Raw genomic sequence first — 18149 nt, 5'->3', positions numbered from 1 at the left:
TCAGATATCTTAAATCGAGTATACCTCTGAGCATGAAGAGAGTATAACATGCAAAGTTGAGTCTCTGACCAAGCTTATCCGTGTGAGGTCCCCATTTCAGGTGCCTGTCGAGAATGATTCCCAGGAATCGAACCTGATCGTGTACCTCGATTCGACCATCCAAAATATCAATTGACTTGGGATAAGTCTGCCTGGATTTGTCGCTATGGAAAAATAAACATTGTGTCTTATTGATGTTTAGAACCAGATTATGAGCACACAACCATTCCCTTACAATGGTGAGCAGATTAGCTGCCTCATTTATAGTTGATGTGATAATATGAGATTTTATCAGATAATTTATATCATCAGCAAATTTTCTTAATGATATTTGACAGTTCTCTAATCTTGGAAAACTGTTGACGGATCCCGTAACACCAGCCACACCCCGAAACGCCCCCGGCAAGAAATTGATATAGACCAAAAAGAGTAGTGGGCCCGCAATACTCCCCTGTAGCACTCCAAGCAGGATAGGTATCAGATCCGAATAAAAACTTCGACCATCGATCTGCACAACTACTCTCTGGGTTCTAGAGGACAGGAAGCTTGCCATGAGTTTCAGTTGCCCATACAGCACATGTATATCCATTGAATGTCCATTGGACGTACAAAATGGACATGACGGACATCCATTGTACGTCCAGTTATGTACAATGTTTGGTCCAGAAAACGTCCGACCCTCACTGGATTTAACATCCTATGGACGTACATATAGGATGTACAGACAGGATGTACATTGGACGTACATACAGGATGTACATTGGACGTACATACAGGATGTACATTGGACGTACATACAGGATGTACATTGGACGTACATACAGGATGTACATTGGACGTACATACAGGATATACATTAGACGTACATACAAGATATACAATGGACGTACATACAGGATGTCCAGTGGACGTACATATAGGATGTACATTGGACGTACATACAGGATGTACATTGGACGTACATACAGGATGTACATTGGACGTACATACAGGATGTACATTGGACGTACATACAGGATGTACATTGGACGTACATACAGGATATACATTGGACGTACATACAAGATATACAATGGACGTACATACAGGATGTCCAGTGGACGTACATATAGGATGTACATTGGACGTACATACAGGATGTACAATGGACGAACATACAGGTACGTCCATTGTACATCCGAACCTCACTGGATTTAACATCCTATGGACATACCTGTATGTTCGTCCATTGTACATCCTGTATGTACGTCCATAGGATGTTGAATCCAGTGAGGTTCGGACATTTTCTGGACCATTCATTGTACATAAGTGGACGTTATTTGGGAGTCTCAAATGCCCATTTTATTGGGGTTAGCATTTTTTGAGTTTGATTCGAAAAGGGTATTTTAAAATCCCACCTATCAATACATATATTCATTGATAATTATAAGGAAATTGGGATTTATTGAAAAATGAAATGCCTGGAAATGTTCCACATCTTTATGTGAAAAATTAAAATAAAATAAATAACAAGTATAATTTGAACATTGGACTACTGTCCCTAAGCAAAAAAAAAACTAAACTATGAAAAACTGAATATCAAAGAAGCAGATATATAGGTATATATACACTGAACAGGAAACATGCACTTATGATATATTTTCTATCGTTGGCTCCTCGAACCCATTTAGAAATAGCCTCTTCTATCTCCTTCCTGTCACCTTTACTGGAGTGTATGGCCGTTTCTGTAAATTTATTTCATTGAAATTTTGCTGTTGTCATATCATAGTACATCACCATACTATATAATTATAATAGAATGGTGATAATATCTATTGAAAATTGAATTTCTGGATGTTTTCTCGTAATTCCGTTTCATAATCTTATATTGTTGTCCCCCTACCAAATAATAGATATTCATGGTTGTGAAAAGACAAAAATATATTTTTTACGATAGTATGAATATAATTATAACTAATGAAATCATCAAATTGACATGAAACAGAGATGAACATTCGTGGTTCGTATAAGCATTCAACATTTCTACCCATTAGATTATATTTTTCTCTCTACACGTAAATTTGCCACTTCCCTCAAGAATAAAAACTTTGACTCACCTTGTTTCTATCAAATATATGCACCACATACTGGAACTAGAACTAGACACTATACCTCAAATGTAGTTCAACAAGCTAAAGCCAAAATATTCACAAATTTACAAAATATGTCGAGTCCACTTCAAAATCCACTGATTACCTATTAATGAGTTTCTCTTAGATATTCTGTTCTGATTCAATATTTCGCTGTGTGTTACTGAAATGAAACTCAAAAAATAAATGTTTCGGTCTTCGGGACGAAAGTTCCAGAGTAAAAAAAGGAATAATTATGAAAGGGCGGAACATCTGGGTTTCAACACAGTCAGTATGTACCTACTCTCAATAAGAGCCGACACCGACATGGCAGAAATGTACATCCTACGAATGTTGTGAAATGAATAATTATAGATACTAGAATATGATACATCCAGTTGTTGTAGAACAGAAAAGTACAATTTCTGGAAGTACATATTTATATCCAGATCCGAACATTCAAAAGATGTACATTCATGGATAATTCACGTTGATCGAAAATTGTACGTTGAATGGACGTACACTAACGTACCAATTTCTGATAGTACAATTAAGATCCAGATTTGTATATCCAGGGATGTCCAATAAGGGACGTATATGGATGTATGTCCAACATCCCTTATTTAAAGTACAATGGACCATTTTTGAACGTACAGTAAATGTACAGAAATGTACATCCTACGAATGTTGAGAAATGAATAATTATAGATAGTAGAAAATGATACATCCAGTTGTCGTACAGAAAAGTACAATTTATGGAAGTACATATTTGTATCCAGATCCCAACATCCAAAAGATGTACATTCATGGATAATTCACGTTGATCCAAAATTGTACGTTGAATGGACGTACACTAACGTACAATTTCTGATAGTACAATTAAGATCCAAATTTGTATATCCATAGGATTTCCAATAAGGGACGTATATGGATGTTTGTCCAACATCCCTTATTTAAAGTACAATGGACATCCATAAAACGTCCATTTTTGAACGTACAGTAAATGTCCAGAAATGTACATCCTACGAATGTTGAGAAATGAATAATTATAGATAGTAGAAAATGATACATCCAGTTGTCGTACAGAAAAGTACAATTTATGGAAGTACATATTTGTATCCAGATCCGAACATCCAAAAGATGTACATTCATGGATAATTCACGTTGATCCAAAATTGTACGTTGAATGGACGTACACTAACGTACAAATTCTGATTGTACAATTAAGATCCAGATTTGTATATCCAGAGGATGTCCAATAAGGGACGTATATGGATGTTGGTCCAACATCCCTTATTTAATGTACAATGGACATCCATAAAACGTCCATTTATGAACGTACAGTAAATGTCCAGAAATGTACATCCATTGGACTTCCATATAAGGTCCGTGGACGTTTGTACTTCATTTGGATATAAAATGGACGTCCATTGGACGTCATGTGCTGTATGGGTGTTTGTCTCGAATTCCACAATCTTCAAGAACTTCCAGTAACCTCCGATGACTCACACAGTCAAATGCCTTGGAGAGGTCAAGAAAGGGGCCTAATGGAATTTCGTCCTGCTCAAGGGAAATAGTGATATCATTAATCAATTCAAACAGAGCCGTCTCAGTATTTCTATTCTTTAGAAAACCATGTTGACTGGGTGATATCACATTGAATTTAGTGAAAAATTTTGCCAGCCTATTACACAAAATCTTTTCAAATATCTTAGAGAAGGATGTCAAGATGCTGATAGGTCGATAGTTACCAAGATCTTCCTTATTGCCTTTCTTGAAAATTGGCTTAACGATTGCGACTTTCAGTTGGTCAGGAAAAACACCCTCCTTGAAGGATCTGTTGATGATGAAACAGAGTGGTTCAACAATTAAGTCAATAGAAAGCTTGATGACTTTTATTGGTATTTCATCATAACCAAATGAAGTCTTGTCCTTAAGAGATCTGACAACTGACAGAATCTCATCATGTGAGACATCAAACATGTAGAAAGACTGATCAAGTCGATTTCTGACATTGTATGAGGAGGAATGAGTCATCTGAGCCGTTAAATTAGATGGAATATCTGCAAAGTAGCTATTAAATACATTTGAGAGAAGAGATGGATCAGTATGACTGGGAAACACTTTTTCAGGTCTTTTACAGTTTGTAAGGGACTTTATAACATTCCAGGATGTTTTGGAAACATTGTCAGAATTTGAGATGAGATCGCTATAGTATTTTTTTTTAGCCTTGGTAAGTGAGTTATCGTATTTTTTTTTTACAGTTGTGTACAAGGAACAGAATTCAGGTCTAGAGAATTTAACTATATGAAGTATATCCAATAGGTTCTTGAGAAATCTGCTTTCAGTTGACAGTTTGAATTTTTTGCTTGAGGAACATGAACGATTACTCACTTTAGGGAAACAATGATCAAACACCCCAGAGTATCGACTGTGAAAAGTATTCCAAAGAATATTTGGATTGACTGGGATTTGGTAAATGTCATCCCATGATACCACAGATAGCTCATTCCGGAAAGCTCTGACAGTTCGATCATTAATGGTTCTCCTGTGAATGTCGAGGATTTTTGTTTATTATCAATATACAGGTCAGTCGAAAACTTCAAGGCAGAGTGGTCAGATATATGATACTCCACCACTTCGGTTCGACCAACAAGAGACGTGAAAGCATTGTCAAGGCAAGTTCCTGAACATGGACGTGTCACTTTATAATTAGATGGTGTTAAGTTGAAACTATTAAGTAGTGACATAAATTTTCTAATATCAGATGAATCTGAGAGAAAATTCAAGTTAAAGTCACCCATAATAATGAAAGATGATCTCTCCATTGTGCACTGTTGGAGGATATTCGAGAAAACCTCCAGAAATTTTTCTGCATCAGCTAGTGGCCAGGTGTTAGGCCTATATATACATATGATCAATAATTTGTAACTATCAAGATACAGTTGAGCAGCACAACATTCAATCACATTCAATACACTGAGCAAATTGTAATCTGACCTCTCATTGACCCTAATTCCATCCTTACTAAAAATCGCAGAACCACCATGTTTCCCCTTTGCACGGCAGATACTGGTTACTAGTCTGTATCCACTTAGATTACAAACCTGTAGTTCCTCCTCACTTTTCCAATGCTCGGTAATCGCCAGAATGTCAGGATCCTCTTCTTGAACCATAAACTGCAATCTGTTCATTGATGATCCGAGCGATTGGACATTTTGTAAAATCACATCAAAGCACTTGTTTTTGTCGGTCCTGGTGGCTTCTCTCTTTGCTCCGGAAACTGCTGAACTGGTCGCATCTTTCACGTAGCGGTGTTTGGATGGCGTCTTTTCATAAAAAACTTGTTATTCTATTTTTTACACCTAAGTCTAAGACACCTTAGTGTCCTAAGTCTCTTCTGTCAGTGTTGGTATCCGAGTGAACCATTTCATAAAATCGTGTAAGTTACAACAAAAAATTAGAACAATTCGGAAATCCTAATTTTCCATTTTCATTACCATATAAATATCGAACGAGCCATCGAATCAGAAGATGAGCTTTTTTCCCACTGTTTTGCCATAATTCAGCTAACAAACGGTCTAGGGTCGTATTAGGATCTATTTCAGTAATCATTTTCAATTTGTTTTTCAACTTTGTCATTTTAAAAGTTTGGTATGGGTGATTTTTGGTGAAATGCTTCATTAGACCAGTTCTACATTTTGTTGAAAAAAAAACTTACCTTCAAATACAACTTTCATATTTGATTTCGTCGAGCTCTATTCAAATGTCGAATTTTCCATTTAAAAAAAAAAGTTAACTTTGTATTGCGCTCTGAATTGTATAAGTATATTATGCAGAACAAATTTTACTTGAAAATTTTTTCGTTATCTCCTATAGATTCCCATATATAAGGTATAGGATCTTTTTCTGTCGGACACGCTGTACACTTACAATAAAAAAAACTCAGGGTTTTCACATGGCTCAATAATTTATTTCGTTGCGATAGATTTCCATATTTGTCGTAATAATTGGACTGATATCTTCATGTATTAATTGAATGACCACATGTATACAGGAGGTCCCAAAATTAACGCAACAAAATTTGGTCACAGATTCTAGAGACAATATTGAGAGATCCTTCTTTTTGATTTTTGGCAGGAGGCCCTTTTTTGGCAGTAACAACCCCCTGAATTTCGCCCCTAAAGATAGTTTTTACTTTTTTTTTTCGCAACTATTCATTCACACCCTGTATAGCAAACTCTCATTATTTTGTTATGCAGAATTACGTTGCCAAAAGTAAACTTGTGAGAAAAACTAAAGCATTGTCTATATTCCTGACAAGTTTTTCATTATATTGTTATCATGGACGAAATCCAAACTGATATTATATCTTGTTCACAAACTCTCTGAATAAACACTACCCAAATTGGCTTGGAGAATTCAAAAAGAGAGAAATGGAAGGAATTCCATAGCTTTGAACTTTTCAAATTTGTATTTAAAGGAACACATTTTGATGAGTTGCGACAAAATTGATCAGTTCCCAGTTCAGACTTCGTTGTGAATTTGAATTCGAAAAAGGGATCGCGTTACTGAATATTGAAGCGAATTTCGGTCGAAAATAATCCAATCAACTAGGTGAATATGTAATTTAGAAGTTTCATTTTCGATTCATAACCCTTTCGTTATTTGACATTCGCTTCGTACAATGACAATATTGAATATTGTCGGGAACAAATTTTATTCGTGAAACATGTGCGCCTATATCGTTATAATGCTTTGATTACATGTTCACGTAAAACCTCGTTGGTCATTGTATGGTGATATTTTTGAACGTTTCGGCTCTCATCGAACAAACAGATCAATGCGTAGAAAATAATTTGATTTTCGCAAATACACTGCTCGAAAATTGGAGTGGATATCGAGAGTAAAATTACTTTTGCAAATGAATGAAATTTTAAGTATTTCAGTATGTGGAGAAATGTATGTTGGAAAGAAAACTACTTTGAAACTTATTCTTACCTGAAGGGGGAAATGAATACATTTTTCGATATTCGAAGAAATATTTCACTCAATTTCTCGAAGAGAAACTGTTCTAGTAATGAATTTCGAAATTTCATTGTGCTCGGTGCAACCGTTCGGTTTTGACGAATTTTTTAACCTTTCCCATCTTTTTGGGAATTTTTCCAAGGTCAAATTTCAACACGCAAATTCCCCGATAAATCATCTTATATCTGAATGTTATCATATTCCAGAAAAGCAAATCTTCTATTAAAAAATATCAAAATTACATTGAGATCGGTGCAACCGTTCGGTCTTGACGATTTTTGTAACCCCACCTTTCGGAGGTCAACTTTCCTCATGCAAATCTTCCAGAAAATCCTCCTAGATCTAAATGTGACACATATTCTAAAAGAGCCACTCTGCTTGTAATAAATATCGAGTTCGGTGCAACTGTTCGGTCTTGACGATTTTTCAACTCACTCCATCTTTTCGGGAATTTTTGAAAGTCAACTTTCGCGTATCTCCCAGAAAAATCAACTGCTAAACAAGCAACCTGTTCTGGAAGTAAATAATAAATATTTCTCTCAAGTTCTCAAGTTGGTGACGGGGGTCAGGGCCCCCCTACTGGAACCGCCCTTGATGTTGTCGCTCTAAAGCAATCGAAGGAGATGATTCCTCGATGAAAATAAGCAGGGGTAGTTTCTATAATTTTTTTTCGAAATCGACCTGCCTTCCAAGATACAGCCTGTGGAAGGCGTTGACGAGTTGACAGTTTTTAATTTTTTTCACGGATTCTGAAAAACACTAGGTCATAAAACTATACATAATATACTATCTATACATCTACTTAATAGATGTAACTCATACAATTCTTTTAGATTTCATAACTTTATTATTAAGGGTTGAAAATAACAACCCCTTATGATTTTCCTTCAAAAATTATTTTCGTGGGATAGATTTTCGAAAAATATAATTTTCTTATGGTTTTCCATTCAATTCTCGAGAAAAAAGTCTGCTGCAGAATTTCGATACAGTCGATATTTTTCTCGGAATAAATAAAAACTTACAACCAGTTCTGATCACTGTTCACTCCATTTTATCATTTGCATCAACTCTCTGCCTCATATACCTTCGTACACTGCTTGTAAGTTTTTATTTATTCCGAGAAAAGTATCGACTGTATCGAATTTTTCCAAGAGACTTTTTTTCTCCAGAATTGAATGGAAAACCATAAGAGCATTTTATTTTTAGAAGATCTATTAGACGAAAACAATTTTTGAAGGAAAATCGTAAGGGGTTGTTATTTTCAACCTCTAATAATGAAGTTATAAAAAAATTGTACTTAGTGCTTCATATTATGTTTAGTTTTAAGACTCAGTACTTCTTAGAACCCGTAAAGAAATTAAAAACTGTCAACTCGTCTTCCAAAGGCTGTATCTTGGAAGGGAGTTCGAATTCGAAAAAAATTTATAGGAACTACCCCTGCTTATTTTCATCGAGGAATCATATCCCTTAGTCCTTCGCATTTTTTTACAGACACCCTGTATAAGTAGCCATCTAAATCAATAAGTCAGTGCATATACACAATTAATTCTACTAAGTATACTACTATACAAGAAATTAAAAACTTTTGATTATAGGATTTCAAAAACTCTGAACCTCAAGTGTTTAATATATCTTTTATTAGTATTGTTTCACCGAGTGATGAGCGAGAAATCAATTTAAATCATACACAAAATCGTCCTATTTTATTTCCCCTTATGACGTGTACTCAAATTACCCACTTCAATTTTTGAGCAGTGTATTTTGAGCCGTATTCAAACAGTTCTGTGTATTGGCGGCGAGTTTTTCCATTCAGCCAAATCTTTTTTTTTTCGCAATTACACACTTCGTTCTAAAACTTTTCACCGTAGGCGTCGATGTTAGGTACACCTGAAATGTGGGAATGTACCAAGAGATGATGTGAGCGACTTCTTGGAACGTCAAGAATAATTCAAAAGCTCGAGTTTATCGTTTCGCTTTCAAGCTTATTACACATTCAACTTGGGGGCAAGAAATAGAATCCGTATGGTGCTATTCACATGACTGACGACAGCCCTTTGTTCTAAAACGACATAACTAACATGCCACTATTTTTCGCGTCCAGACATTCAATTGCTGCCTCTGAATAGCTTGTTTGATAGGAATATGACCGTACAAAATCTGAATGATTGCGTCCAATATTCCAATAGATTTCCTGGTATACCTATACAGATTTAAACCCGTTGAAATATTCTTTAGTTCACGTGCTTTTGGTTTTATTTGTTCCGAGAAGTAAAGATGCAGTTATTTATACAAAAATGTGAACCTCGGAAACGTTGCCGGCAAGGCACAAATACTCGAAATATACCTATAGGCTACAGGAAGTATGGAACCAAAATAAAAATTCGAAATAACGCAAAGGTCGATAGGAATAAAACTCGGCAGGCAAGTGCAATGACGCTGACGCATAATGACGAATGTTATTGAATCACTCAAAAAAGTTTCATGAAGAAATAATAAAAAAATTGCTCACGGATACCGTTTTTTAAACAAATTTTGTTCACTTAGCATCTCTTCAGAACGTGCATTTAAAAAAATTCGTCGTACTTGACGACCATAGCCTACTGGATTGGTTTACTTCATCTTCCAAAAATGTAAACAATGATGAAAAAACTATATATCGTTATATTGTACGGAGAGTGGAAAGGCACTTTTTAGGAAATGTTACCTGTAAATTTCATCTAAAGTACGTCAGATCACAAGAATCCAAAATATAAACAATCTGAGGCAATTTCTATCTGTTTCAGGAATATAAATAAATCACAGTAAGAATCTCAATATCTTCATTTCTTCTCCATAAATATTGAATTGATTTGGTCATTACATGAAAGTATACTCCATTCACATTTATTTCAGCAGTGGGTTGGCCATGAAATAATTTTCTCTAGTCTTCATTAACTCATGAAATGTCGTTCATGTCATAACGCCGTTGCCACAACTAATATCAATTTTTATTACGAAAATGCCGAAAGTGATTGAAAAAAGAGACAGAGTTTCAGGAAGTGCTAAAATCCACAATACGTCAGACGGTAGCGAACATATTTAATGTAGAGAATTTATATTATGTTTCATCTGAATCTAAACGACTTATATTTCAGCTGAATATTTCCACAATCAGAAAGATTGTGAATGAAGATGATGACAAATAATTTCCTTCTATTGGGAGACTTAAAAAAGTGGTGGCAATTGAGAATTTTATGTTTGAGTGAATTAATGCGAAAAATTTACTACAGGATTTTCGATGAATGTCATCGTAGAATAAGTTCCCGAAAATTGATTTTTCTATTTTTCATTTGACTTGTCCTTTACATTGTAAATGTCTTAAGGTACCAATAAATACCTAATTATTATTATATCAATGTATTGAGATGAACAGCCACAAATACGCGCCAGTTGTCCTGTTAATTCTTTATTCATGTGAAATTTTTGTTCAAAGGTGAAGTTCATCTTGACTTGAAACTTCCCTTAATTCCTTTTACTTATATTGATGCAAGATGATTTTTGTTGAAGAATTTAAAATTCTTGTAATTATCTGGTAATTCCTATGAGAGATACCCATTCCCAACCACTGCATCATATGCATTTCATCTTCGGGTTAATATTTTTGAAATCTACAACTGATGTAACTATTCAAACTTTAGCCAAAGAAGATAACGAACATTAACTCTCCTCAAGCTAGTACATATTATGATATTTTACGGATCTCTTGTATTTTCCATGCAAATATCTGGATTTGGTATGGCTTCAATCAGTTTGTATAAACTTCAATTATGTTCGTCACATATTTTCCGAAGAGATTCGACATTGTGATAAAATACGTAATAACAGAAACTTTTACGTAGAACGGGCAACATAGCGTTGATTTAAAACCCAAATGTTTTGACAAGCTTCATAACCCAACATTTTCGTACTATACAGACTGAAATGTGTCAAATTTCCATGGCCAACCGAGTGCTAAAATAAAAGTGAATGGACCTAACTATTGGATAATTTATGAAAATTCAATTTAGCTTCTTCACAACCTTCTACCTAGTGTTAAAGTTCCATCAAAGAAAATAGGTCCAACAATTTGAGTTTGACTGATGCATACCGAACTACAATTTTTTTTTGGATGCTACAAGGGTAGGTAATCAGCCTTTTCAATTTTCTGACAACATGTCAATTTTCATGGAAATAAATTGATGTTTTATTTTTTTTTTAATCGTGTGGCATGTGCCAACGGGTACACCAGCCACTGGCGAGATAAAACTCGAACAGAGGTTCGTAGAGCTTCTGTCATAATATTTTCATTATAGCCGAATAACAATGTGGTTTTCTTCTTCCTTTTTTGCTTGAACATACCTACCTGTTTCGTCGACACATTGCAAAACAGTACTTTGGAAATATTGAGCTACAGCAACATCGGGATACTTCTATGAAATCCACACTCTTTCAATTTTTTTTCCAATTTTGAAGTAGTATTCAATCCCTATGGATATAGTGAATGCTTTTCACACATCACTAAAAACCATCTTTATAATTTGCTGATAATTTGACAGCTTGACACTTTACCCGGAAAATAGTACACCACAAGCTAAGAATTGTGTTTAGACACGAAATATCGACGTTCAAAATTCCATAGCCTACTTGACTACGAATTTTTTTCAACGCACTCTACAATAAATTGATGAATGACTGTCCATTTAGAATTTTCCATGATATTTGTTATCATATGGAGCGTTGGCAACCTAATGTAAAGGGGAGGGTCGCTCATAACTCATAACTAACGTCAACTCTAACAATTTATGATCTTCCAAGTTCCAAGAAGCACTTGCTTATCACACCAGACGGAACGGTTCGAGAGCAGTTAATCGACTCGTCAACCAAATCTCATAACTTGTACCAACTTTGCAGACTTCTCCGCATAGTTCCTATCAGATATCCGATAAACTCCAATCGACAGACAACTGACAGGCAACGCATAGTTGTGAAAATTCCGCGTTTCAATTAGAATGTCGTTGGAAAACTCCCCCCGTACACGTGACCAGCATTGGAACGTTTGATTCTGATGATACTAGAACGATCAATGCGGGGGCAGTGCCCTGCTTGCAAATTTGGTGACGAGCTGCGAGATGAATTTTAGCATACAGATCGAGCCTTTCCTATTGTATCGGTATTGACCCGGCAGGAGCCCTATTCTCGATTAACACTTTAATTTATGCAGATGAAGTATTTGCTCTATCACGAATTTTCCAATAGTCGTAGTTCCTTTACGTAGAAGTCTTTTCTGCACTGCTTATGCTCATAGTATTTATTGTGCGTTGGTAGTAGATATAGGTATTAATTGTTTCACATAGACATAGAGAAATGGACTGAGCAATACCATCATGAAATTGGCTATTTTATGGAAAGAGAGAAAATGATTGTCAGGCCAACACCTGTCTCATTTCTGTTGACTAAGACTTGTGTGTGGACCAATCAAAATTCTAGAAAAAGACAACTAGCTGATCCCTGTCACTTTTTTTGACCGTATTTCATGCACAGATGGAAAGGGAATGCGCAGTCCATTTCTTTAATGTCTATGTTATTATCTATCTTATTATAGGTCTGTGGTTGCATCTAATCCTGCATTACACCAGTCCTCTAGTGCAGGTTATTAAGATTTTCTGTTCCATCGTTTTGATCAAAATTTGAAGACAGCCTAGTTAATTTAATATACATACCTCTTGGTTTTCAGTTACAAGTTCATATTAAATGAGTGTAGGCGTAGTTTAGTAAAAATGTAGACCGATGAAGAAATGCTTCATGAAAAGATTCCCAAAGACATACAACTGACATTTTTGAAAATGCTAGAATTGTAATTCAATGAATTTCTATGAAAAATTTGATAAGAAACCCATCAATAGCCAAATCATCCTTAACAACGAAGTTCTATACATTTCTGGCAGAAAAAATTAGGGTTGCCAATTTGCTGAACTCAACTATCTTCCATCCTGTATAACAACTCTTCAATTATTATCTTCACATGAAAAATGGAGTACCTATCTCTCGTCCCTTATCATGTTGGTTTCCTTGTTTCCCACTTTGATAAAAAAAATCTTTTTTTCATTACATAGGTTGAAAAGTATTGTGAATCGAAAAAACATCAATAAGGAAATGAAAATCCTAGCAGATTTTTGATGACTACATTCCACTCCGACCTTAAGACAAAAATAATGACATTGAATGCAAATTTGCTGAAGAGTCTGAGAAATTTTTGTGCTCAGGTCAACACTAATATAGGCCAAAGTATGTTAAGCGATAACTGCACATCAAATTCACCTTTTTCAGTTGATTTTTTACTGGAAACATTGGGTTCCGTAGATTCGGGTGACTTGGGACGATTGTGAATTTCAACTTGTCATATTTTCAAAACGGTGATCTATTTTTATCTGAAAAAATGGTTTGTTCAGTTCGGTGCTGAACTGTCTCAAAATATCAAAATTCCAAATATTCTCGTCGATTTTATTTTCTGTCCAACTGACATTAACATAATTTTTTTCTATCTACAGTGTCATGACGAATTAAATTAAATTATTATAAAAGTAAGCTGGTAGGATCCGACATTTTTCCCCCCTGCTAGAAGAACTAGTTCTCTTCTAGCTCCAATAAACACACCTTTGTGACAGGTCGTCGATATTCCCCTGAAGACGTCTTTACATACACAACTCTCACTTTTTGATCTGGTCCAGGATAAACATTAGTTATTCTTCCCAATTTCCATTTATATCTTGGGGCAGTATCATCAACTAGAACAACAACATCGTCCACTCGAACTGGTTTCTGATCTCTAGTCCATTTATTTCTTCTGGTTAGAGTAGGTAGATATTCTTTTACCCAACGACTCCAAAAGGAATCTAAAAGATGTCTAGATAATTTCCACCCCCGTCTTAAAGAGTTTTCATTCAAATAATTAGGAAATGGGGGACCTTCTCCATTTGAAGAACCAATCAAGAAATGATTTGGTGTAAGTACTTCGAGATCATTTGGATCATTTGATAGTCTACTTAAAGATCTGAAATTATCTAGAAATTCTGCTTCTGCGAACAGGGTCTGCAAAATTTCTTCCTTCAAAAATTCTTGGACTCTACTTGAATTACTCATCCAATTCACAACATCGAATCCAGCAAGCTTATGTATCCTACGAACCTCTGAAATTGTTACTATCGCATCTTCTTCTGAGTCCCTTGAGTCAAAATAGTCGTCTACGTAAAATTTCTCTGTGATTGCTTTTCGTATCTCAGAATCTTATGCAAATTTGTCAGCGTTATAATTCTTTACGAATTGTGCGCAAACTGGCGAACAGGTAGCTCCAAAGGTCATTACGTTCATCTCATATGTATCAGGATTACGATTATATTCCAAGTCTCTCCAAAGAAAACGTTGCGAAGGCCTATCTTGTTTTCGGATACGAACCTGGTGAAACATTTCATGCACGTCCCCGCATAATCCAAATCTTCTTTGTCTAAATTTCCATAGAATAACTACCAGCGATTGTAAAAGATCAGGACCAGACAATAACGCATCATTTAGGCTGAGACCATTCGATTTGGCAGCTGCGTCAAAAACTAACCTGATTTTATTTGGATTCTCGACTGCAAAATGCGGAAGGTACCAAGTTCGTGGACCATATACGTCAGCTTCTTCATTGAGTTTCGTCACATACCCTTTTTCTATGTAGGACTGAATTTTCAGGCAATACTCTTTTCCGAAGTCAACGTTTTTTCGGCACTTTTTCTCGATACATTTCAGTCTCTGCAATGCTCGGAATTTACTCTCTGGAAGCTGCGTGTCTTCCTCTTTCCAAAGAAGTCCAACTTCATATCGACCATCTACTCTTCTGATTGTCTCCATTGCCCTAGAATTTTCTTGGCTCAATCTATTGGGTGTTATTAAAACTCCAAAAGATTCAGTCGAATACTGCCTCTTCATTAGATCCTGAAGCTCATCGTCTTCATTATGTTTTTCGCATACATGTAACACACGAGTATTTTCCTTTTCATTTCTTCTTGAACTGGGCCCATGTACTGACCATCCCAATAAACATCTTGTCGCCATCAGAGAATATTCTGTTCCACATCGTATTTGCCGAGGGGTTATCAAATGAATGTTATCCTGTCCGATTATCATGACAGCTTTCTGATTCTCATAACTCCGAATCGGTATTCCTTTTAGATGAGATTCTCTTTCAATATCTGTTATTTTTATTGTTTGTGACGGCAACGACAGATTTTCCATGGTTCGAACACCCTTTAGAAGATGAATTTTGCTTCCTTTATCCACCTTAGAAATCTTCAAATCGAATTTAATCGAATTCACTTGTGAGTTGATTTCTTCGTTTGTCCACTGCAAACATATCTGTTCTGGAGAACCTGTAATACCTAGATGTTTCGCGATTTCTGCATCTAGCAAAGTAATGGTTGATGCCTCATCACAAAGTGCATATACTGTTTGGATGCTCTTTGGACCATAAAGCTTTATTGGAATCATCCGCAATAACGTTTTCCTGTCGCTGGCTACTGCACATATCATCTCAACTTTCGACGTACTGTCATTAGCAGTATTCTCACTTGAAGGATAGGTTTTTTCTTTATGGAGAAGACGGTGGTGAAACAATTTGCAACCAGATATTCCACATACTCTTCTGTTCCGACACTTTAATTTTTGGTGGTTTCTTTTAAGACACGAGAAACAAAGTTTTTTCGCCGTAACGGTTTTCCATCTGGTATCGATGTCGTCAGCCTTCATATTAGGACACTCACTTTGATGACTGTCGTTGCCACAATATGAGCAATACTTCTGTGCAATCTTGAATTTGTGTGTTTCTGCTGTACTGAGGACTCTTTCGGATCTTTTCGATTGATTTTGTTTTTCGATTTCAAATGGCTGAGGTGTACTCACAAAACATGCGGCGCTAGCGTAATTCTCCAACCATTCTGCAAAATCAGCGAGATTTACTATTCCATTCCTCCTTGAAACAACTTCACCCCAGTTCAATTTCAATATATCTGGTAACTTATTTAGGAGTTCTTTCATCAACTGTGGGTTTTGTAGATGACCTGTGGATTCCAAAATTTTCATAGTAGATACCATATTATTAACTTCATTCGATAGATGAATGAGTTTCTCCAAATTACAGTCTTTTATGTACGGGATATTTTTGATTTTCATAACGAGTGTTTCGATGATGAATTCAGGCCTGCCAAAGCGTTTTTCAAGTGTTTTCATAACCAGATCCACGTTCGATGTCAGCATCATTCCAGAAACGGTAGACTTGGCTAATCCCTTCAAGCATTTCTGTAACTTGAGCATTATCTCCTCATTCGAATATTCACATAATGAACAAATATTCGTAAAATGTTTATAAAATAGTGGCCAATCTTGGGGATTTCCATCGAAACAAGGAAAATCTTTGTCAACCGATTGCCTGGCTCCAATTTTATACGAAGCATTTTGGGGTTGTCCTGAAGTTTTGAACGTCATTAGTACTTCCTGTAGTGTGTTGCATAACATGTGGATATCATTCTTGGAATCCTTTCTTGGAAAACTTTCAAAATCATCTATTTCGCCTTCTTCTGGAATATTCCATATTATTAATCCAATTTGTCACATGATTGTCATTTCTTTCATCATTCTTTCTATACTTTCCAGAAAATTTGGTTTTTCTAGATACACAACTAGCACTTTCACTGTTTTGTGCCTCAAATTCTGCTTCTTCTAATTCCTCTTCCATATCTTGCAGGCGGAGACTGTTTTCTATTTCCTTTTGTTTCGACTCGAGCTCAAACTGCACTTGTTTTCGTTTCAACATTTCTAACTCTTGCCTTTTCTTCTCATTTTCTAGGATGCGCCTTTTTTTCTGCAAATCAATAGTGCTACGGTTTGATTCTGCTCCTTTGGAAGAAGTTGGTTTATCGTTTCTTGCAGTGAAACGACTTGTGGATGCAGGCTGAAATTCAGTATCATGTGTAGATCCAGCATGTGATGTGTTTCTGTCTGCCCTAGGAGTTCCGGTTCCATTACCAAAGTTGTTGGGCCACACAAAATCTGCCGATAATGATCTATTCATCCCAGCTAAATTTCTTCTTGGTCTATTCTGCTCCATTCAAAAGATCACGTCGGGGTCACCAAATGTTCAGTTCGGTGCTGAACTGTCTCAAAATATCAAAATTCCAAATATTCTCGTCGATTTTATTTTCTGTCCAACTGACATTAACATAATTTTTTTCTATCTACAGTGTCATGACGAATTAAATTAAATTATTATAAAAGTAAGCTGGTAGGATCCGACATGGTTCGAATATGCTTAATGACTCAGACCATTGATTAGGATATATACCATGCTTCAGAATACGGATATTAATTTTGAAAAAAATAAAATAAATGTACCTGTCCCAAGTTACCCACCGATTTGGGAGGCTTGGGACACAAGTTAAAATCTATTGATTTCTCAACTCTCAAATGAAATAGGTGACTTGGGACGGTGTAGTTTTGAAAAATTAGAATTTGCGATTATATAGTTGAAATTCGGTAAGGAAATTAAATGATAAACCCCTATTACAGCGAAAGTAAATATATTGCAACTCAAATGTAAAAAAAACTAAACAAAACAAGGGAACTTTGATTTCTTTCATTCTTTGGCGATTTCTTTCTGGAAATAACGTGAATAATAATATCCTGCGAAAAATCGGCATATTTCCTGTTGCCAATGCGCCGCTTGTATCTATTCAGCATTGTCCCAAGTCACCCTATGAAACAACAAAATAAATGAATGAGATCCGTGTTGCCGTTTGATTTGTAAATAACCTTGATTCATGAAATATCTAATATCCCAAGTATCAAAAAAAAATTACACATGCACAAAGTGAAACACATGTACAGGACACTGTACTTATACTAGAAAGTATAAGGGCCCTTAAA

At 35.7% G+C, this 18149-nt stretch overlaps 1 protein-coding gene across 1 annotated transcript; it reads right to left on the bottom strand.

Annotated features, from left to right (window-relative positions):
- Positions 1 to 14477: 14477 nt before the first annotated feature.
- On the bottom strand, positions 14478 to 16712 carry LOC123307236. The gene has a single exon (XM_044889468.1). The coding sequence runs from the start codon at positions 16710 to 16712 to the stop codon at positions 14478 to 14480; it is 2235 nt and encodes a 744-aa protein (XP_044745403.1).
- Positions 16713 to 18149: the final 1437 nt, after the last annotated feature.

Source organism: Coccinella septempunctata, chromosome 1 (assembly GCF_907165205.1).
Source record: "Coccinella septempunctata chromosome 1, icCocSept1.1, whole genome shotgun sequence".
Classification (NCBI taxonomy): domain Eukaryota; kingdom Metazoa; phylum Arthropoda; class Insecta; order Coleoptera; family Coccinellidae; genus Coccinella; species Coccinella septempunctata.
This window is presented reverse-complemented; position numbering and strand designations above follow the sequence as displayed.

Coding starts and splice junctions, on each gene's coding strand:
- LOC123307236 (XM_044889468.1), bottom strand. CDS start 16,712: ATGACGTTCAAAACTTCAGGACAACCCCAAAATGCTTCGTATAAAATT.